The sequence below is a fragment of the Anthonomus grandis genome, chromosome 3 (genome assembly GCF_022605725.1).
Source record: "Anthonomus grandis grandis chromosome 3, icAntGran1.3, whole genome shotgun sequence".
In the NCBI taxonomy this organism is placed as follows: Eukaryota; Metazoa; Arthropoda; class Insecta; order Coleoptera; family Curculionidae; genus Anthonomus; species Anthonomus grandis.
The window spans coordinates 7,371,731-7,394,784 of NC_065548.1; the positions used below are offsets into that span (position 1 = coordinate 7,371,731).

Consider the following 23,054-nt stretch of genomic DNA (forward strand, 5'->3'; position numbering starts at 1 on the left):
TCGAACAAACAGCTACTGTAATACGTTCTTTGTTATTTTTAAAGTCAGAGGCAGACTGTTCATGACTGCCTAGAAAAGTTTTTTCTGGTAACATTTTAATGTTTAGTCCGATCTCGTCCATACTATAAACTTGTTCTGGAGATAATTCCTCTGTTTTAACCATTTCACCAAACTTAGTCTTCAATTCTGTCGCACCTGAAGTATCAGCAGACAGTTTTTCTCCACTTACATGTGCGAAATGAATGCCGTGTCGCTTTTTCCATCGATTAAGCCAACCATCACTTGCCACAAATTCGCCTCCATAGCCAGACAGCCAGAGCTTTTTCTTTCAAAATTGGGCCGCCAATCGGTGTACCTCTTCGACGTTCCTGAAGAAACCAGATCCACAAAGCTTCATCGACGACCTCGCAAATCGGTTTTTTTCTCGTACAACGGCTGCCCAGATTCTTTTCAGATTCCATTTTCGAACAAAACTCCTCAATCGAATGCCTATCTCTTCGCCAGTCATTTACAGTGCTTTTCCAACATTAAATTCTGCACAGATTTTCGCCACAGATTTACCATTATCAATCCGCTTTAGCACTTTTAAACGTGTATCCATCGAAACCACAATTCTTTTGCGCTTTACACTCATTATTAAGGAATAAGGAAATAGTTATGTTTTGTACGTACCCATAGCAAGAACAAATCAAACTGATCAACACGACAAAATAATCCTATCCAACATCGTTTATAGTTCAGTTCACAGGGATCTCCCCCGCAGTGGCGGCTTTTGGGGTAGAGCCACAGTGCCATGGCTCTACCTAATAAACGTTGAAAATAAAAAAAATTATTTATTTTTTAAATTTTACTTCAGTCCAAAAAAATATCTGTATATTAATATTTAATACCAATTATACAATTAAAACACTGGAACGCAGCCAGTGCAAGATTCCGCAAATTTCGCTAATGCGAAATCGAAGACGTAGTTGTCGCGCCAGGCCCCATATCGATGCGTGTTACATCGAATAATCACAGCAAATGTCCTTGAAACAATGTGGTAAAGCTACGGCAAATTAAATAATTTTGGGCCGGGCTCTAAACCAATAGAATCTTTTCTAGCAAAACGTGCGTGATATTGTTTGTTTTGATTATTCATCGGGCGTTCGCGATTCCGTAGAGATGTTTTATTTTATTTGGCTGGCGTTTTCGGCTTTGTTGGCGTTTTTTATTTTTATTGAATATTAAAAACAATGAATAAAATTAGTTTTTTAAAAGCAAATCCATTTTCCACTTTATCATTGGAACAAAAAGTAGAAATAAAGGAGTTAGGGCGACCGTTGCCCGATTTAAATATAGAAAATTTTTTTTGAGTTATTAAAAACAATAAAATTACTTATTTGTGTACCTTACTGTAAATATGGAAAACTGTATGTTGCCTGTGACCTGAAGTATTGACATTTCCACGTAGTTTTTGTAAGTTCATTTCGTTAAATTTCAAAATTTTTAAAATGTATATTTTTATCTACAAAAAAAAATAGAAAACTTATTGCGTTATAATTTTGATAATAAAATGTAATAATTTCGATCACTCGTTCGGTCATGATAAAATTAGATCAAGGTTTGGCCCTACCTCCCTGAACTGTCAGGAGCCGCCACTGTCTCCCCGTAATAACGGGGAAATCCCAGCCGAATCGCCTCGCCGGTGAATTTCTTGGAAAATATTGCGTTGCGTTCGGCTGTTGTAAACAGGCCGGTTAATCCGTCGACCGGTTAATGCGAAGCCGGTTAAGAGGAATTATACTGTAATTAATTTATTTGTACCATAAACCAAAAATTTATCAAATTGGTGGCTCTGGAATCCTGACTGACAAACCGGCCTCTAACTCAGAAAGTTTTTAAGGTACAACTAAGGTTCTTACATAAAATTATTGGGAAAGAAAAGCTCTTTCTTGGACAAAAACCCTTTTAAAAATATTCCAATTATTTCCTTAAAAATGTGTGCATAAGAGAATTTTCTAGCTAACCTTTTAACATGGCAACGTTGCCCAAAAGATTCCAGTGTAGCCAATTTTCCGGATTTAGAGTGGTACAGTGGTGAGCAGCAGACAGGGCACACTCTAACAATCGACTCTTATCGTTTTTCTTTATGTGTACGCCAAACTGTAAGTAGCACGTTGCCAAGTCGTGCCACAAATAGGAATTTTCCTTGTTCAGACTCACAGATTTACAATAGCACCTATGAAAACACAAATAATTTAATAGAATTAAGGTGAATCATAATGCACTTACTTTACAACGAACTCGAATAATTCCTCTTGTTCTAAAATGACGTCACCGGTCGAGAGGTCTGGGGTAAGTAAGGACCGCGATATCCGTAAGAATGAGTATTTTTCCGGCAACTTGGCAACTAGGAGGATGCTGTCCGCCAATAGTTTCCACAGACAGGAGAGTTCGCTACGTTGCAAGACTGCCCTAAAACAATCAAAAAACACCATATTTTTTCTTGAAACTTTAAGATGTAACTCAGGATGCTTACTGAGTAACTTTATTCACAGCAGACTGAGCATAATCCCTTGCAGTGCCCAGTCTTTGGTCCCTCAAACAGTCCTTGGCTTGACACAAACTCGTCTCGCTCAACCCTTTTAGGGCAGGAACATAATTCGGATGTTCTGTTAAAATATTTTCAAAGTCTTTTTGGGCATCCGGGTATTCACCTAATATCTTTAAAAATGTATAAATTAAACGAATTTTAAAGATAATTTCACCTGAAAAGCACCTTTTTTATGTAGGCCACCTGTAGGGCCGCATAGAGAGAGTATTGCGACAAATCCGTAGATTTTTGGTAGCATTTTAGCGCGGACGTAAAGGCTCCTTTGGCGAAATACGCGTCAGCTAAAGATTCCCAACAGTGGCTATAAAAAATTGTAGAACTCCCGTAATCGTTTATTAATAAAAAAAAAAATTCTTACACGTTTTCCGGCTCAATTCTCAACACCATCCTTAAATATTCCAGGGCTTTTACCGGGTCGCCTTGTTCCAAATAAGTCAAACCTAACTGAAGCCAGGCCCAGATTGTCGATTTATCCGCGTAACCTTGAGTCAAACTGGTTAGTAATGATAAGTTTGACTCCTAAAATTGGCAATTTTTTTAACTAATTTAAGGCTTATAAAGTAATTTTACCCAATTCTTTTGCTTTCTATATATTTTACTTAATTCACTTCCAGCTACTGAGCATGAAGAGTTGATTTTAAAGGCTTTTTCATAACAGCGCCTCGCCTTGTCCAACTGACCATCTCTAGAGTAATAATGCCCTAAATGGACGAACGGTTTATAATTGTTTGGTTCACATTTGGCCGCCTGAAATATTTATTTATTTATTTTGGGGTCCGACTAATGAATCTCCCAAGACACAGAACCTTTGAAACGTTTTTTAAAAATCATCGTAATAATATCGTGAAAACGGGCAGTGTGTACTGAAAGATACAAAAGCATCTAAAGCAAATCCGGTGGTGGAAACGATTGGAGCACAACGTGTAACATTTCAGCGTCTTGTGCAATGGCGGCCGGAAAAGATGTTGACGAGGTGATTTTTTTTTGAAACTTCGTTAATATTGAATTTTTTATTGTTCTGTATCTTGCGATATAAAGTTAATGCTTCCAGAAGCTAACTGTGATCTTTTATTGCGAAATATCTATTTTTTTTTCAATTTTGACCTTAGGTTTGTTTATTTGTATCTGAAAATATACATTGCCCATTAGAGGTACCTAAGTCTTTCGCGAACACAAATAATGTTAGTTATTTTTTTATTTATTCGTGTAGTTTGAGGGTGCGCTGATCTTATAATCTCATTATTGGCAAAGTCTTTTACAGATGCTGTTTAGTAAAAAGAGGTAATACATTTACAAGATTAATTTTTTTCAGTTTTTGAGCAGTCTCAATAACCAAAGAAACAGGGAAGTGGAATATGTTATGCTAATACCACTCAAAGACTGTTATGTTTCTGATTATAAAGTCAATAATAATGCAGGCATTGCCGTTGTAAAATGGGCTGAGGCAAAGTGCGTTACCTTGGCCAGCTTGTATGTATCACAGACTCCTACTTTTCAAATAAAACGATACAGCAAAGAGAAGAAAAAGAAATTTGACGTGGAATGTCCACAAATTATAAAACAATACAATTCCAACATGGGTGGTGTAGACTTAGCTGACATGCTAATAGCTGACTCCTTATAAAACACCTTATAAGTCTCGGCGTTAGTACCTTGGGATATTCGGAAAAACTTATTAACAATTAACAAAAAATATGTCATCACTGGTGACTTTAATGTTAAGTTTAATCTAAACCAGACACAGTCTAGGAGGGTTGTTGATTTGTTTTCTTGCTTTGGGCTTTATCCAGTTGCTAGAGGTGCTACGAGGGGTTCGAATTGTCTGGATAATATTTTTACAACTGTCTCCAGTTCCAATTTTAATGAATTGTGTTTCAATTTAAACAGAGCATCTCCGTTCGAGGTGACGCTGTTCGTATATGTTACCGCCCTATAACAGATTGGGGGTTGTTAAATTTTTATAATGCGGTGGAGAACTTTGATTGGGACTTCATAGGCAATACTAGTGATGTTGATTTCTCTTTTAATTCTTTTGTTAAATCTCTGAGCGAGGCTTATTTAATGTGTTTTCCACTGAAGTCAAAATCAGCGAATACCGCTCAGCTGCTTCTAAGTGGTTTGATGAGTCTCTCAGGGAGATGAGAGAACGGCTCTGTTTCTTAAGACGGGCTAGTCAACAATACCCCAATTTGATATCAAGTGATACTATCCGCACCTACCGTATCAAATACCGGCTTGAAATTCAGACAAGGAGGAGAAAGGTCAATGACAACTTCATTAGCCAGTCAAGTAACCCTGTCCGGGCAATGTGGAGGGTAATTACAGCTCCGAACCCTAGCGTAAAGGAATCGGAGCTGAGTGATATTAATGCCAGCCATTTTAATGAATCTTTCGTGAATGTTCCTGCCAAACTAAAAGAGACTCTTCCTCTGCCTCCCAAAAATCCTTTAGCTTATTTGACTGGCCCTTGCGGACCCGGCTTTTCCTTTGCCGAAGTTACTTTCATCCAGGTCCGTCAGGTGATTGATGGCATGAAGAATAGTGCAAGCAATGATCCATATGATTTGAATATCAGACTCATAAAGACTATTAAGAATTTAATTATTGTTCCCCTGACCAAACTAATCAACCTGGCTATCTTTGAGGGCACATTTCCATCCTGTCTTAAAGTTGCTAAGGTCATTCCTATTCACAAAAAAGGGTTCAAAAGTGGATGTTGAAAACTACCGTCCCATTTCTCTGGTGCCTATCATTGGAAAGATTTTTGAGTTTTTACTCAAGACTCAAATAGAGGAGTATTTTGAACAAAACTCTTTATTTTATGTGAACCAACATGGGTTTAGAAAGAAACACTCCACCACTGGTGCGGTCCAGAACCTGTGTGACGTGGTGCTTGACGGATTTGAAAGTGCTCTGTACTCCCAAGCCTCATTTTACGATTTTTCTAGGGCTTTTGATTGTGTGGAGCATAATATTCTTCTTCAAAAGCTCAACCACTACAAATTTTGTTCGAGAAGTCTGTCACTGCTACAGTCCTACTTGAGTGACCGAAGTCAGTTTGTTTGTTTTGGGAGATGTAGGTCTCAGAGTTTGTCGATTGAGCATGGAGTGCCTCAGGGATCCGTTCTTGGGCCTATCCTGTTTCTTATATTTGTTAATGACCTACCAACTTGTCACCCTGATTGCACTTTCTATTTGTATGCTGATGATACTACATCTACTAGGAGTTGTAGTAGTACTAATAGGAGTTGCGCAAACATTTCGCTCAAGGCTCAAGAATCTTGTTCTTAGTTTAGAGACTGGGCCGTTTCCAATAGATTGTGCTTAAATGAGTCCAAAACTCAAAATATAATTTTTTCCCTTCGGGACGTTGATTCCCAGCAACAATCTTTAGGTGTGTCTGTGGATTTTCTGGGTGTTAGATTGGATAGTGGTTTGACGTGGCAAGGTCACATAGATGAATTGTCAACCAAATTATCAAGGTGTGCTTTCCTGATTCGCAATTTGTCTGGGTCTGTCTCCGCAGGTACTCTCAGGACAGCTTACTTTGGATATTTTCACTCTCTAATGACGTATAACTTACTAAACTGGGGTCATTCAGCGCATATGCCCAGGATTTTTGCATTGCAACGTCGATGTCTGCGAGTGATTGCGCAGATTGGATACAGGGATTGTTGTAGGGTCCACTTCAGGCTTTTGAGAGTTCTCACCTTACCAAGCGCCTTCATACTTCTGTGCCTTGTATTCATTAGGGAAAACCTACCCAGGTTTGCGACTCATGCTAGCACTCACAGTCATGACACCAGAAATAGCGGCTCCTTGGTGGCACCATTTAGGAGACTCGAGCGTACCCGTAATGGCGTGTCTTATTATGGAATTAAGTTCTTTAATGTCCTGCCGGTCTCCGTTAAGGATTTGCCTCTTAATGCTTATAAGACAAAGGTAAAACATTTTTTAGTCACCAATGCTTTTTATTCATTTGAGGAATTCCTGAGCTCAAATTTCAGTGCTATTGCATAGGCTGGGTCTCTTGACTTTTAGTGTTAAGTGTTTTTAAGCATTACTTTTTAGGCTTATATGTGTTTTATTTTTGTTCTTAGGTAAAATGAATTTTACAGTTTAATACTTTTATTTGGAGTTATAGTTTTGACTGACTTGTGTAAAAACTTTATACTTTTTGGCATGAATAAATAAATAAATAAATAAATAAAATAAATAACATTTGTGTAAATAATACTTGGTTGTTGCATAAAAGAGACAGTGAAGCTCTTGGACGTTTGACATATGACCATTTGAAAGAATTCCGAGTAAGTTTGGCTTTATCGCTAGTAAAATCCGAGCAGAAGATGAAATTTCAAAAAGCTGATTTTGCAAATGATCAGCCATCAAAAAAGATCAAAGTCCAGTAACTGCAAGACCAACTGTCGATATCCGATATGACCAAATTGGAAATTTTACACAGAAAAGAAGATGCAGACTATGTACCAATGGACAAACCACGGTTTTCTGTCAAAAGTGTAGTCTAAGATTATGTTTTGTGCAAGGAAAGAATCCGCGCAATTGTTTTTTAATATATCATGTTAAAGATATTGGAGGGGTCAATGTGTCCTATAGGATACATAATTTTTCTCTGTACCTAGGCATGAAAAATTTAAAAAAATTGAATTTTTTGAAGCCTTTATGATATAAATAGAGAAAAAATATGAAGAGTACAGGGAAAAAACGTGCAAAGTCAGTATTTTATAAAAATTAAGATAATACGTTTATGTGTTTCCTTTCAAAGAATATTTTCATATAAGCAATTAATACCGGCAAGAAACGCACTGTGTCGCTGGATATTTGCAGTTTTTAAATAACTATGCAGGGAAAGAACGTGCAATGTCATCGCGATACTAGATAAAAACGTGTTAAGTCAGGAAAAAACGTGTTGGGTTGAGAAAATTATATTGTTTTTTTAAGCTCGTAGGTCAGTCTGCCGATTATTTTAACTGAGTGAACATGGCGAGTGACACTAGTGGTGACGAATTAGATAAAAAAATATGTGGACTATCTAAAAAACGTAAAATAACTGGTCGTATGTCCGATGTTTCAAAAAAAATACGCTTACAGAGTCATGAAGTAGGGCCAGTCTGTCATTGTAAGGGATTTCAGTGCTTTGAAAAAGTTTTACCTAATGAACGGGCTAAAATTATTAAACATTTTAATGAGTTAGGTTCTTGGGACGAACAAAGTGCCTATCTGTGTGGCCTTATTCTTCTAAGTCCTGTTTTCCAACGAAGAAATCGTCGCCCAGAAGAAGAAAGTCACTTCCGGCAGGCTAGTTACTTTTATAAGGTAAGAGTGCTACGTAATGAAGGAACAGTCGACGTTCCAGTATGCCTTAAAGCATTTTGTTCACTTCATGGAATTACACGAAGAAGAGTTCAGACTATTCACACTTCACTTCTAGTCAAAGGAGTTGCTCCTAAGGACAACAGGGGGAAACAATCCTATAAACATCGTGCACTTAAAGAAGATATAAAAAACTGTGTTATTTCTCATATTCGTTCGTTTAAGGGTAGGTCTAGTCATTATAGCAATAAAAAGTCAAAGAAAATTTACTTACCTGAAGATTTGAACATTCGCAAAATGCACTCAATGTATAAATTAAAACATCCAGATAAATCTGTGTCTTACGAAACTTACAGAACTATTTTTTCGACTGATTTTAATATCAGTTTTGGATATCCCCGCTCTGACACCTGTTCCAAGTGCGATGAATTCAATGCTAGATTAAAGTCGCTAAATTTAAGGCTTACCCAAAACATCACTTTGGAAATAAAAGAGTTCCTAAATCGCAAAATAAGAAAGCTTACATTAGAGAAAGAACTTCATAAGAAAAAAACAGAAGCCTTTTATGCTAGGAAGAGACAAGCTCGACTTCAAAGTAGGAAATCAATAGAGATAGAAGCGGTGGCCATGGACTACCAAAAAAACTTACCAGTCCCGAACATAACGACTAATGACGTCTATTATAAGCGTCAATTATCTTTTTATTCTTTTAACATCCATAGACTTTCGGATGCTGATTCAGTATTTTATACCTATTCAGAAGAAGTAGCTAAGAAGGGTTCTAATGAGGTATGTTCTTTTTTAGAAGATTATGTTACTCATAATCTTCCTAGTAGCGTTAAGATTTTAATAATTTTTTGCGACTCTTGTGGAGGACAAAATAAGAACTTTACAGTGGTTCGCTATTTGCACTACCTGGTCCACCAAAAAAAGAGGTTTCAAACTATCAAAGTTGTATTTCCGATTAGGGGCCACTCATTTATGGAGTGTGACAAGAATATGGGTATAATTAACTGCAAATCCAAGACCGAACTACCTTCAGACTGGGTTCGGGTTTTCAAGGAAGCTAGAGTTAAACCAACACCTTATAAAATAGAAGAAGTTAACGACAGCCTTATAAGAGACTGGAGTGCATTTTTGTCTCCTTTGTATGTAAAGAAGTGTCCGTTTTTGAGTCGACCAATAAGAGAGTTGGAAGTCACTGTGAATCATCCAAGAATGATTCTTCATCGTGAAACCTATAATGGATCTTGGACTACTTCCATCATAACTAAACCAGTCTCCAAACTCATACGAGGCCCACCTTTATCTGAAAAGGAGTTTCACTATCCACCACGAGCTTATAATGGTAAGTTTGTTTTGTAATTCCTTTAAATAATAGTGTTTTTGTTAATAAAATATTTTTTTAGGTAAAATTCCTATTTCAAGAGAAAAATACAAAGATCTACAGCAACTGAAAAAATTTTGTGACGAGAGCACGATTTCCTTTTACGACAATCTTCCTGTACTACCCGCAAAGAAAATCCCTAAAATGAACAGAAGAGAAAAGCCCGTTAAAACAACAAAAAATAAGCGCTAAACACCAATATAGTAAATACGGTAACATTTAAAACAAAGTGACTTTGCACGTTTTTTTCCTGTTTTTTTTTGTACTTTGGTTGGTTTTGTAATAAAATTTAAAAAACTAATTGATATTTTTTAATTTCATTACATAATTTAAAAAGCTAGTATACGGTATAATAATTGTTTCCAAAATCAAAATTTTAAAAAAATTTATAGCGTATTTAAAATTTTATTTTCTCAAATTCAATTAATAGTGACTTTGCACGTTTTTTCCCTGTGGTCTTCATATGCGAACATATTTTTTTAATTAAAAATAAAAACTTGCCCGATTAAGGGTTAACTAAATTGCAAACCTTTAAATATGGCTCAAGGGACTTCTTGTACTGTCCCATTTCCCAATAAACCAACCCGACTTCAATCCACCAATCCATGAAACCACTTAAATTGGCTTCGGCTATAATTTTTTCAGCTTCCAAGTACTTCTTTTGGCATTTATACAATCGAAGTTTATACACTAGAGCCAAATTGGGGTCATTCAGCTTAGAAATATTTGATTCTACTTCAAAATAGTTTCCTTGCTTTAAGTGCAAGTTTAAAATAGTTGTAAGGCATTTTGACTTGCCTGCTCCCTAAAATATAACAGTTTACAAGAAAAATTGCACAAATTTAAATTTCTTTGGAGCTATACCAAATCCACATATAATTCTAGAGCTCTTTTCCAGTCCTCATGACATTCAGACAGTACTAAAACCCCAATTTCTTGAATGTTCACTTTGGCAATAAACGGTTCAGGATTGCTCAAAGCTTTTACCAATTTTTGACTTTTATTTAGTGAAATTAAAGCTTCTTTAAAGGAATTCAGCTCGGTTAAGATGTCAGTTAATATTATCCAGGCATACACAAGAGCAGGCCTTTGGGTAGTCACTTAAAAATCCATTTTTTTTTTACTTCTAACTGTATAATGATCCCCTTACTTACCTTCTTTAAGTATATCCTTAGCAGAACTGATTTGTCCCTGCTCACATAAAAGTATGGCCTTAGAAACAAGGGCCATAGCATTTTTAGGGTCAATTTTCAAACATTTATCCACATATTCAGAGATATTATCAATGGAAATGTTGAGATTTTCATCAATTTCTTTTTGGTTATAAGCCTTGCAGATCCACCCTAATGCTAGGGGGTTAGAGGGATATAATTCATGCATTTTTAAAGCATGTTTTAGCACTTCACTTATTTGCCCTGATTTATTTAAAAGGTTTAAATAAGTTGAGTAAGCTTTCTCTGGAAAATTTTCTGGAAATAACTCATAAAATGATTCATACTGAAAAAAATACAGAAACATGTCAAATTTGAATAACCATTTTTTTTTTATATAACTTACTAAATCCAAAGATGTCCTGTCCTCAGGAAACAATTCTAAAGTCTCTCTTAATAAACTCAATATTTCACTTTTGCTACTATTCTCAACACATTTTTTTTCCACAGCCATTAATGTATCATATATTTCTCTTAAGTCACCATAACCATTCAGTTTAACAAGTTTTTTTGAATAGTCAACGAGTTTATGCTCCTGACTAAAAACATCTTGCACATATAATTTTTAAAAGTGTTAATAGGCAGCACTTACACCTCCAATTTTAAATAGGCCAAATAGGCCTTCACAAGCTCGCCTTTAAGCTCATCATTATCAACTTTCTCATAATAACTGATCAGGCCTTGCCAGGCCAACGGATTCTCTTGATTTAAGTCTATAGCCTTCTGGAACGCTTTGGGTGTATGTTCAATGGGGCCAATCTCTTGAAGAGACATTCCTAGCAGTACTAAGGCCATATAATTGTTTTTGTCTTGTTTTATTATAGACTAGAAGGGTAAATAAAAAATAGTTAATAGGTGAAGTTTCCTGTGGGGACATATTACCTTAGAAAGTTTCATGGCTGTTTGAAAGTCTTTATTTTTTATCGCAGCCCGTGCGTCTTTTAAGAGGGTCTTTATATCCATCTTGGATTAATATAAAAAACACAAAAAGACTCAAAAAGACTCTATTAAAAATTTTGTGTTTTTAATAGAGGCAAGTCAAACATAAACAAAAAACAGCTGTTTGACAGTTGACAGAAATGACGTTACTGACAGTTATGAACAATGCCTAAATTGGTTCAGCGTTGCCGGATCTAGAAAAATGTCTCTAGATTCGAGATTTTTTTTTAAGGATTGGGTAAAAGGCTCTAAAATAAAAAGTATTTCTAAATATTATGTTTATCCTTATATAAATTTTTAAATTTTAAATTAACAGGTTGCTATTACCAAAAAAAAATGTCCTTGGAAAAAATCTGAGCCTTTAGAAATTTTGACGTCTAAAGAAATTAATATTTATCACCTGGCAACATGTGTGTTCATCTGACACCTGTGACCTAACCTAATATTTTTTGTTTAGTTTTTGAAAATTCAATTTTACGTATATCATAAAAGAAAACCATAATTATCTAAAATATTTGGGCGCCATGGACGTAGAAATATCCCTAGACTCGAGTAACGAAGCCGTTTCAAACTCTAGTGACGTTACGTTGCCCCAACACGAAATTCAATCTTTGGTCTTATCTAATGGCCCCAAATGGTCTCCGGAGTCTTTGACTGATAAAAATAGAAAGAGCGCTTTCCAGCCTTACAAACAGTGTCCCACCTCTACAACGGTGCTCACTAACTTACAGAGAGGTATAGGCAACTTGACACATTAAAAAAGAATTAGAACAAAAATTAATGTTTGAGACTGATGTTTTAGTAAATGAATACTAATGTATCCCCCCAGGCAACACCCAAGCGGAAACCTTTACACCGCAAGCAGAAAAACTAACTTTTCACATGAAAGCTGGCCAAGGTGAACTAAACGGAGAGGACATCCTTAAAGAACCCAATGTTGATATCTTGGACTCCAATGGGCTCACAGCCTTGCACTGGGGCTCCGCTTATGGCCAGTTGAATGCAGTTGAGATGCTGCTCAAGTGTGGCGCTGACGTAAATAAGTTGGGACCCGATGAAGAGACTCCTCTTATTTTAGCTGCCAACGGGGGTCATCATGAGGTCATCAAATTATTGCTTAGTAATGGAGCCAACGTCAATCATGAGGATCATGTAAGTTTGTTTTTTATTTAATTTAGTAAATATTTTTATTAATGTTAATACACAATTAATTGTGTTTATACAGGTCATGTATAAAATAAAAACACAAGGAAATTCACTTAGACAATACAATTATTTACAATAAAACTTCTTCCATATTTGTATAAAAATTTATGTAATGAATTTTTTGTCAGTAATTTATAATTTTTTTAATGACATGGTTTAATATGACAATAGGGCAAACAAATCATGCTGACTACCTTTCTCTGAAGCCTGAAAATTCTTTCTGATTGTGTAGAATGCCCCATGCAAGAATAGCATATGAAAATCTAAAGTGAAAAAGGCCAAGAAAAAGGGTTCTGGAACCTCTTTCGGTTCTGGAAAAGGGCTCTCATAATGCCTGTTCCGAAAGTATCCAGCCCAACTTCTGTGGGTGAATTACGGCCAATAGTATACTGCCAACTCCATCCGAAATAATGGAAAAAATTGTAAAAACCCAAATACTAGATTATCTTCTTCCTAAATGTATAATACCTAAATATCAGTCGGGATTTAGGGCTAACCACAGTTGTGCCACGGCCTTGTTGAAAATAACTAGTGATATCGTAAGGTCCTTTGATAATGGTCACTGTTGCCCAACAGTGCTCATTGACATGACCAAAGCTTTTTATACTTTAAACACTGATCTTTTAGTAGCTAAATTAAATCATTATAACCTAAAGGCTAATGGATGGTTTGGTAGCTATCTGGGAAATAGGGAACAGGCAGTAAGAATTACAGATGCTGAGGGAGCAGTGAGCATCTCAAGCTGGAGGGTTGTGGGCAGGGGTGTGCCTCAGGGCTCTATCCTGGGGCCACTTTTATTTACGCTTTTTACATCAGATTTGATTCAACACATAAAACACTGTAAATACCATATGTATGCAGACAATTTACAAATCTATAGTTCAACCCCGGCTAATGAGTTGTCCACTGCTTTAACCTTCATTAATGATGACTTGGAGCATATCTCCCTTTGGGCTAGTCAAAACTCCTTATTTATTAATTCTAAAAAAACACAGGCTATATTGTTTTCTAAAAATGAGATAAACTTAGAAACTGCCACAGCTGTAAAACTTAAAATTAACGATTCTGAAATTAATTGGACTAATCAAGTAAAAAACCTTGGTTTGCACATGGATTGCAGGTTGCAATTTCATGCTCATGTAACTCATGTTTGTCAAAAATCATATCACAAACTCAAAATTCTGTATGAATTCAAAAATGTCTTACCCCTAATTAGTAAAAAAATTCTTACTGAAAGCCTAGTACTTAGTATACCTGCCTACCTTAATATTGTATACGGTCCATTCCTAACTGAAATTAACAAATATAAAATTCAAAAAATACAAATTTCATGTGTGCGGTTTACTAAAGATCTTTCACGCAGGGATCATGTTAGTCAGCATATTTCAGAAATTTATACTTTAAATATGGCAGAGAGAAGATTTGCAAATCTTAGGAGTCTAGTATATAAAGTAAAAAATCCCAAAGAGCCTGCTTATTTGTCGGAGTTTTTGATGGGCCGTGGAGATGCTCATTCAGTAGATATTCGCCATAAAAATATTTTTTCTATTCCTCAGCATCGCACTGAATTTTTTAATTTGTTTCATTTTTAAATCTTGTTTTGCCTACACAGGGATCTATACTTATAATATCTTGCCTGTGAGTTTTAAGGAAGTAAGTCACACTACTTTTAAGCATAAAGTTAAGGACTATATAAGGGAGAGCAATATATCAAATAATTTATTGTGACACATAATTATCTTACTGAATATATACATATGTATGAATAAATAGGTAGGAATATTAGCAGTCTTAGTTTTAGGTTTAGATATTTAAGCACGGTGGTTATTAAAATACGCGTAGCGGTACTTTCCACCTTTGTATGGTATTCTTATTTTATGTCATACAATAAAATTTATTTTATTTTATTTTTTATTTTAAGATATCCTCTTAATATGCTCAGTGACACACAATTTTATTTATTTATTAAGTATTAACAGCCTGGGGGCCAATTATAGACGCCAATATATATGTACATTCAAATGCAACAAAAACAAGAACAATTCAAAATCAAATCATTTATTTATGTTGGATACCAAAAAAGTTTACGCAAGTCAAAAGAAAAAGATCAGTCAGCTACTGTCCTTAATATATACAATTAAGCATTTAATACTAAAAAAAGTTAAAATATACTAAGCAGTTTGCACTTCTTAACATGTAAATTTTTTTTTTAACTAAGCTTAATAAAAATATAAGACACTGAACATTACCAATCAACAAACAGAACAAATTAGTCACCACTGAAAGAGATATTTTCTGTGAGAAACTGTATGTGGTCACGCCTAGAGCTGATAGGTATGACTACAAATTCAGGAAATGGTTAATGATGATTCCACTTAGCCATAGTTTCTGTTCTCTTACTAACTGGTACAGAAAGCTTAAAAGAACATTCATATGTGTCCTTATGTGTCTGCTAAATAGTGTAACGATTTCCTTTTTAGTTGTGCAACACTGCATTAATGTATGCGGCCAAAGGAAATCATCCCCATACTTGTCTCGAGTTGTTACTTCAGGGTGCTAACTTTGGCTTGGTTAATCTCGAGGATGACACAGCCCTGACTATCGCTACAGAAAATAATAGTACGGCCGCACAAGTCGTTATAGAGAATTATATAATTTCTTTTATGGAGAGCCACACTAAGAAAGAAGAGAAGGAAAGTGTGAATTATGGGTTGTAGCGGTTAAAGGGCTTTAATTAAGCATATCTGTGATCTAAATTAGGTTTTTAATTGTAATTATGTTGTTTTTTCTAATAAAGTTCTAAATTAGCTTTATGATTTTTTTTAGAGGCAATGTATGGCAAGGCCAGAAAGATTAATTTTTCTTACCTTTTGATCTGCCCTGGTACCTCCCAAATGCAAGGAATGCTTGAAATTTAAATGCATTGTTTGATTGGTTGCTATGGTTATGCGCTCCTAAGCCTGAATTACCGGGGGTAAATAAAAAGTTCTTGGACGTGTCGTAACGTTTTATTAAATACATTAATCATTATTATAATTTTTTTTTGATACACACATACATACACATATAAATAATTAATATTAAATTACATACACATAATTTATATATTAGAATCATATTTATAACACATTCAGTTAATTCTAGTTAAGTAAAATTTGCCTACGGGTCGTTAACATTTATATGGAATCGTTAATTAAAATTAGTGGAGAGTATCATCATGCTTACGTCACTTCTTTGGTTTAAATTGATTTTTTTACAAGCAGGTTTCGTTAAGGGCATTCAAGATTCCTTAATTGATTCCACCTGAAAATGAATATTGAAAAACCTTGACAAATGACAGCTGGCGTTTTAACAAACCTACACATTTTCCCGAATATTTGGTATCGATGACGTAACCCTTATTACAAGAATCCTTCATCATGTGACACCACGTGGGGTAAGTGTTGTTGTTCGATCCACAAATTGGTCCTTTTAAGTACTTCGGTATGCAAGTCAATGCGCATGTCACGCATCGGGGTTTGCTCGCGCCCGGCGTTGCCATATGGTCGATGAGACAATGTTGCCGCTCGTGGCATTGGACGTTGCTACACGTCGCGTTGGCTACGAGAAAACAAAAACTAATTAACAAACCCAGCTCGTCCGCCATCTTGTTTTGCAACGCTCTGATTGCATGTACGGGGGCCGTTTATGAATTACCAGATATAATTGGCTTCCGTTTAATAAAGTAGAAAAAACTTTTACCGCGGGACGCAAATATTAATCCATCAATTAAAAATCCTTTTTGTATGTTAATATTTCAAAATCCTCTTTTCTCTCGCCGCGGTGAAAACTAAAAGCCCGGCCGCGCTCGTTAATCCCTTATAGTCTGATAGATGCGCATATAAAATTTAATTCGACTATGTCTAGACTAGACAAGCTTTCATTTTGCCATTTCGGGGATATACATATTTTAAAATTCATATTTTGTTGTTACGGTGGCGATATTAAGGGGACAAGGGGACAGCCGCAATGGAGCTTTTATAGTGGGATTGCAAAAATGATGAGGACGACCTCCGGCGGTGAAAATCACAAGCGCTAATGAAAGATTTCTGTGCTCTTTATAATAAGCTTCATGAGTCATCTGTCATTGTCAGTATTAGAATAAATCACAAATTTAATAAATATATCTGGCCACCATAACCAAAAATGCCTGGTGGCCGCCATTTTTTAGTGGTTGTGTTTTTTTGATGTTGGTCACAGTGGACATTTTCAGTGTTGCCAACAAAAAATATGTTAAATAACGGTAATGAAATTGACGACGCTGACGTTTGACGTGTGATCTGTCATGAACTAAATTTATTTTCATTAAATTGTTGGAATGGGTATAATAAAAACCAAATGATAAGGTTTCAATAACCTTTGTTTTTAAGTAAATTTGTTAAGTAAACACAAGCAAAAATTTAAATGAAGATCATAATTTTCATCGTATTATGATTTATAAGATTCATGTTTATGAGAATTATAAAACACATATTTTAAAGTGCATGCATCTATCCGAAGTTAATTGAAACTTTGTCTCATTTTAGGTGAAGATTACTTTCTTTCATAAATTTTAACGAAATTCTTAAACAAGTACAAGAAAAATCTCAGATCTAACGCAACTATCTTATATTCTTAACTAAATGTAAGTTTCTATTTTGTTTTTGTAAACAAAGCTCCCAAAAACTTTAATAGTTTTGTTTCCCTACAATTGGCACAACTGAAAGAGTGACCAACATTGAAAGGACACAATTACGCAAAATGGCGACCACCGACAATTTTGAAGGTGATAGAAATGACTTTGACATTGACTGATGCAACATCCTCATATGTCTTAAGCGTTCGCTGTTTGGGTTTGTATTATGATATTGAAAAAGTCTCTTTCAATATCAAGAGTAACGTTTTAATTAATTTTCAGTAATTTCAGAATTCCAGTAAAAAATATGATTTTATTTATTGCTCTTATAATATGAATGGTATTCATTATTTGAAATTGTTGTTTTTCTTAATCTATAGGAAATGATGGTAAATAAATAAAGTAATATATGAAGTTCTGAAGTTATATTCTTTACACCCTTTAGGGAGCCACTGATGGTGACTATTTGTTAGCCGAAAGCGCTTTACTAGTGCATGAAAAATATATACACGTTATACAAATCTCTTCTCGCATTTTATTATTGTCTACTGTTTATCTACGTGTACACGGTGGATTCAATCAACAAGCTTCAGCTTTAACACCTTTATAATAGTTAATTTGAAAGGTGTACATGTGCAAAAGCACTAACGAAAGATTTCAGTGTAAAGTCCAGTTCAGAGATCTATTAGAATCTTTGATGTGTCGCAGATGCCGCATTAACTAGTCCGTGCGCCTATGTCGTATTTATTGTCGCACGATATACATGTTTAAATGGCAAAATTTTATATTGTTTATCTATGAAATCATTTTAGATATACGTAAAACTCCATGTCTTATATTATTTTTTATTTTTCTTTCGAAAATGTCAATTTTTAGAAAGAAAATAATATGAAAAAATTGACCGCGGACTAAAATCCAAGCATCTTACAAAATATTTTAAACACTGCCAGCACTCACAGACTTGTCACCTCTTTTTAGCCAGTCTATTAAACAAAGATAAAACACCTGCGTCCTGACGATTCCTACTTTAAGCTGTGCAAGTTATTGTGTATCTCTCTCTATCTGATTTTGAGAATTACGGGACTGTACCCAAATAAATTTTTGGGCTGTTTTTGTATTACTTTCAACGTGTTTTTTAAGAGATCTTTAAGGATGGGTCTATCGCCTTTAAAATAGTCGTTGGATGGGTCTATCACCTTTAATAGTTGGAGGGGAGCTATGTGAGGTGATTATTATTTGATAATTTGATAGGTTTTGCCGGTTTTGCTTTTTACACCTTTATGAAAGTGGTGAATTTAGAATTTGGCCTGCATTCGTCTAAATTTTTTGCAGTTTTAACTGTGAGGAAGTGTGTTTTTTTTTTATTTGTGTTTGTGGATTTGTTTTGGTATTATACCTGGTAAAGACCTTAAAATGTATCGACCCTGGGAAAATATGGCAAATGAAGAGGAAAGTGTTTATGCGGGCTTATGAAGACCGTGGGTGCACAAGAAAGACAATAACATTTGTAATGAAAACAATAAGAGTGATCTGGACAGTGATATAGACTTACATAGTTCTGATAGTTCATGTTCTAGTGTTGAGGAAGCAAAAAGAAGCAAGGGAAGTAGAACCTACAGGGGAAAGTCAAGCAGTTTTAACCCGTAATTGTTTAGGTACAGACGCCAAACAAATTTATCTAAATGTCTATAACAATCTAAGGAATGATCCTCAGTTCACAAATGATTTTAGTGGTTTGCAAAAAACAGCCAAAATCCCCATTAATAATCACCACCAAGTAAAAATAAGTCTCAATACCTATAATATAAAATATATATATAAAATTTGAAAACAAACCAAAACGTTGTACCCTTTTGTGTCAAAAAGTAAATATTTAATGCCTTAATCCACAGAATAAATGGGGCCTAAGTAATTCGTACCACCTATTCTCTCATCACTTGTTATGAACACCCCACTGATGGCACTAAAAACTAAACTTATTAAATTAAAATTTTTGGTTAAACTCATTTTACGTACTTAAATCTCATATTTAAATTAAATATTATCTTGCTATCAACTATCCTGAATTTCTAACTTAATAATACTAAACCCAAAAATCCCGAATAATAAAGTTTTAAATACAAATAAATTTTAAGGCCGGACCTGTGCAACTTTTCACGCTTGAGTGGTTGTGATTGAGGTCAGACGTCTAACAAAATAGTACGTGGGCGCATGTAGTCAAATTTTACGAATCAAATGTATAAATTCTTTAAAAAATGCTTAAAACATTTATTTATTTAATGGAATGATTAAATATCGCTTAGAATATTACTTTATGACCGTTTCCACATAAAATTTTGCGATTTAAACATGCATGTCATGTGACAATACAAGCAACACCGGCACACGGACTATTCGCGGCACATCAAAGATTCTAATAGACCTCTGAACTGAACTATACATTGTGCTCTTTATAAGCTCCATGAGTGAACTGTCATTGTCAGTTGAGACTAAACAGTTCAACTTAGAATGTGACAAAGACAAATCGGCAGCTCTATATTTTACACGTAGAAAACAAGTATATCCTAGAGATAAAATATACTATAATGGACAGGCAATACCGTGGCTGGGAGAGTAGAAAGGTCTAGAGGGTTATTATTACGAGAAATCTATAAAGGTTAACAAACACATTGATCGAATAATCAACACAGCCCAAAAACGTCCATTAAGCAAGGCAAATAAAAACAGGATAAAATGAGGAGTTTGGAGTTGCTTTCGAGTGCATAAAATCACCAAGGAAAAAGCACCAGGTGAGATAGATCTATAATTTAGAATATTTTTTGTTGCACGGCACCTATAATTTTCCAAATATCTGGAAAACTGGAAGTACTTATAGCAAGATTAAATATGAGAAGCAGAGGAGCTGTAAAATATTGTGAACGGTCACGAAGATGTAGGTCTTAAGAGAGCCAAAATCTCGCCTTTTTCGGATATATGACTGTCTCAGTACTTCAATATATTCGGTATCATTCTAAAATTGTATTTTTCTATTGCAATTTATTCAACAAGGTATCAAAAAATTTATTTTATAGTAATTCTTGGCTACATTGCGTCCGAGAGAAGAGATCATATTAACTATTTCATCATATATTAGTTTTATGATCATGATCATATTAGTTTTAACTTTATTTTCAGTTAAAGGGCTTATAAATGTGTTAAGGGAGTAGGAGTCTAGGCCAAGATGTGTAGGAGCTAGATGTGACGAATCCTCGTAAACATTCTTAAAGAAATCAGAAATTTTTTATAATTTCGTTTGTGTACCAGAAAGGCATTGTTTGATTGAATCTATCATATAGATTCCTATAGAACCATCAGATAATATAAACCAAATACAATAAATTAAAACAAACAGGATATAATACCTAAGAGAAGAGACACTGGAAAATGTGGAAAGTGACATAGAAGATAACAAAGGCAAGCATTACATAAATGCTGCCATAAAAGAGAGAACCATGAGACATTATTTGACTCCTCAACACATACTCGGTATAAACGTAAACCCAAACTGTTCTCGTGGAGGTGGGGTAATTTAAGGCATATAATATTATTAGAATGTAAAAGAAATTCCGATGAATGGTGCAAAGTAGTCCAAACATGATTGCATTAATAATAAACTATTAAAATTGGTCGCGGTTACTCTTTTGCTTGACAACTTTGACAAGTAAGTATGACGTATTCTTCTCTTACTTAAAAATTATGATCTAAGCAAACAGTCGCTGGAATGGATTGGTTATTAAAAATTAAAGAGTTGATGTTGTTTTTTTCTTCTGTTTTACTAGAAAATGATGTCGAATATTTGGATTTTCTAGAGCTTGAGTTAGGTACTCTTTTTTTCCGAAAAAAATGTTGTGCTTTTATAGGAGTTTTCAGGTCCTCAAGCTCAACTACCACGTCTTCCCCTTAATAGTTTGAAGCTAATTGATGTTTCATGTTAATAAGTTTTTTCAGCCAACCCGTGAGGTCACATTTCCCTCACTTGCTTTTAAATCGCAAAAGCGCATTGCTAAGTACTTACAAGAGGTAAGAATTATTCCACGCTGAAAATTGCCTAAGGTGCTCAACTAGTAAATTAAGTTAAAAGTAGACAAAAAACGTGAATAAAAGGTAAACTGTTACACAGCAGTGAAAGAGATATAGAAGAGAAAAAGTAACTAAGAAAGACATATTATAGAGGGTAGAATACACATTCGACAGAAAAAGAGAGATTGGGTAAATTGCTTGGGTAGATTGCTTTGCTATGAGAAAGAATAAGGAGAGAAATGGATGCAAGGGTATCTAATGGTAAAAACCGAAAGAAATTGCTTACCTACCTTTGCAGGGTCCCCTATAAGCTATCGGTACGGCCCTTCCGGCTGCGCATGCGGCATTTCTCAAATGACAGGTACTCTTATAGGTGTGCCCGTTGGTGCCGCACACTTGCCGATGCTTCGTCATGGCCGGGCATTTCTTCTTCGCACAGTGGACACAGTGCGGGCTCAAGTTTTGATCAAGCAGGCAAGTTTTATTGTCCGCACATCGGATTTTATCACAGGAACCTAAATGCAAAACAAGGGGGTTAACAAGTACAGTTTTAAAGGTAAACGAGCGTGGCTTACTTTGGCATACGCCATAATAAGCGACGGACAAGTTGCGCAATTTTTGTTTGCACGATTTCTTGCGCATACGGCACCAGTTCCGGTAGGTGCGTCCGTCGGTACCGCACAGCGGCCCTTTGGGTTTCTTCTTGCCGTCTTTGCATATTGACGAGCACACGCATTTCGGAATTCCTTTTCTTAATACGCAACTTTTATCAGTCTCACACTCTACATTTGTACAAGAATCTGAAATGAAAGAGTACTTTTTTACCGGCCTTGTAAATCACAGTTCTTTAAACGCCTTTCAGTGATGGCACGGATGCCGCCCCTGAATATTGTATCATAAGCCTTTGTCAGCAAATATACCTTATACATTTTATTATTTTTTAAGACTTTAGTTAAGTTAGGTTAATAATTGTAACCGTTCCTAAATTAATTTATTTTTTTAAAAAGCAAATGCCCGGAGTTACCAGTTAACTGTTGCAGTCGGTAGTTTGGTGTTTAAATAAGGACAAGAATCACCATTTTGGAGTGGTTTCTACGGTTTGAAGACCGCTACAATCCTTGAAAGCTGAAAAATAGATCTGCAGAAACCTTAGTAAAGAACCATCAAAGAGTACATGCAACGATCCGAACTCCAGCAACTACCATCCAGCACCGATCACTGAAAACATTTATACCCTAAGGTTCTAAGAATACACAATAGGAGAGGCTTGGCTAAGCTATCAAATGGAAATTTTTGCTGCGGAACTAACAACCGCTTTCACAACCTCAACCAGAATCCTGAACTACTACCATTTAAACTTGGTACGTACAAAATACAGCTGACTATTGCTCTTTTGTTTATTTTTTAAATAAGTGACATTATTCATGAAACAAAAATTAAAAAATTTCACAGAAATAAATTACTCTTAACCTTAGAAATAAAAGACAAAGTAAACCTGCAACTTCAACAAATTTAGCCTCTATTTAATAAGGGTAGTAAACGAGTTTAATGGTTTAGGATCTAATAAATCTATAGGATCATTAGTATCTATAAAATGTCGCCATTTTTCATATTACTTTAGCTTGTAGAGGCTTTCTTTCTAATAGTATCTACGGCCAAGTCAAGTCAAAATAA

General features: G+C 35.2%; 3 protein-coding genes across 5 annotated transcripts in view; 1 reads left to right on the forward strand and 2 right to left on the reverse strand.

The window, feature by feature from the left end:
- Positions 1–15,753, reverse strand: part of LOC126734031 (tetratricopeptide repeat protein 37) — an 89,613-nt gene extending 73,860 nt beyond the window's left edge. For both annotated transcript variants that reach the window (XM_050437544.1, XM_050437543.1), the window contains exons 1-13: positions 15,742–15,753; positions 11,405–11,517; positions 11,115–11,347; positions 10,869–11,061; positions 10,466–10,808; positions 10,176–10,411; positions 9,841–10,116; positions 3,164–3,340; positions 2,952–3,112; positions 2,759–2,894; positions 2,519–2,703; positions 2,272–2,454; positions 2,007–2,218 (exon numbers count right to left, since the gene is read on the reverse strand). In XM_050437544.1, coding sequence (XP_050293501.1) covers positions 2,007–2,218; positions 2,272–2,454; positions 2,519–2,703; positions 2,759–2,894; positions 2,952–3,112; positions 3,164–3,340; positions 9,841–10,116; positions 10,176–10,411; positions 10,466–10,808; positions 10,869–11,061; positions 11,115–11,347; positions 11,405–11,485 — 2,416 coding nt within the window. In that variant the 5' untranslated portion in view covers positions 11,486–11,517; positions 15,742–15,753. The remainder of the gene's footprint in view (positions 1–2,006; positions 2,219–2,271; positions 2,455–2,518; positions 2,704–2,758; positions 2,895–2,951; positions 3,113–3,163; positions 3,341–9,840; positions 10,117–10,175; positions 10,412–10,465; positions 10,809–10,868; positions 11,062–11,114; positions 11,348–11,404; positions 11,518–15,741) is intronic.
- On the forward strand, positions 11,888–15,476 carry LOC126734039 (DNA-binding protein RFXANK). Its single transcript, XM_050437558.1, has 3 exons — positions 11,888–12,196; positions 12,291–12,613; positions 15,148–15,476. The coding sequence occupies exons 1-3, from the start codon at positions 11,986–11,988 to the stop codon at positions 15,382–15,384; spliced, it is 771 nt and encodes a 256-aa protein (XP_050293515.1). The 5' UTR covers positions 11,888–11,985; the 3' UTR covers positions 15,385–15,476.
- LOC126734038 (follistatin) overlaps positions 15,662–23,054 on the reverse strand; it is a 47,943-nt gene continuing 40,550 nt past the window's right edge. The window contains exons 4-7 of one of the 2 annotated variants that reach the window (XM_050437556.1): positions 21,956–22,180; positions 21,671–21,895; positions 16,029–16,267; positions 15,662–15,970 (exon numbers count right to left, since the gene is read on the reverse strand). In XM_050437556.1, coding sequence (XP_050293513.1) covers positions 15,947–15,970; positions 16,029–16,267; positions 21,671–21,895; positions 21,956–22,180 — 713 coding nt within the window. In that variant the 3' untranslated portion in view covers positions 15,662–15,946. Of the gene's footprint in view, positions 15,971–16,024; positions 16,268–21,670; positions 21,896–21,955; positions 22,181–23,054 lie in introns of both variants that reach the window. The other variant, XM_050437557.1, reaches the window with a different exon arrangement.

Bases quoted from the DNA above. Each gene is read 5' to 3' on its own strand.
- LOC126734039 (XM_050437558.1), top strand. From the start codon at position 11,986: ATGGACGTAGAAATATCCCTAGACTCGAGTAACGAAGCCGTTTCAAAC. The intron at 12,197-12,290 runs GTATAGGCAACT...GTATCCCCCCAG, and splicing joins GCTCACTAACTTACAGAGAG to GCAACACCCAAGCGGAAACC. The intron at 12,614-15,147 runs GTAAGTTTGTTT...TTTCCTTTTTAG, and splicing joins ACGTCAATCATGAGGATCAT to TTGTGCAACACTGCATTAAT.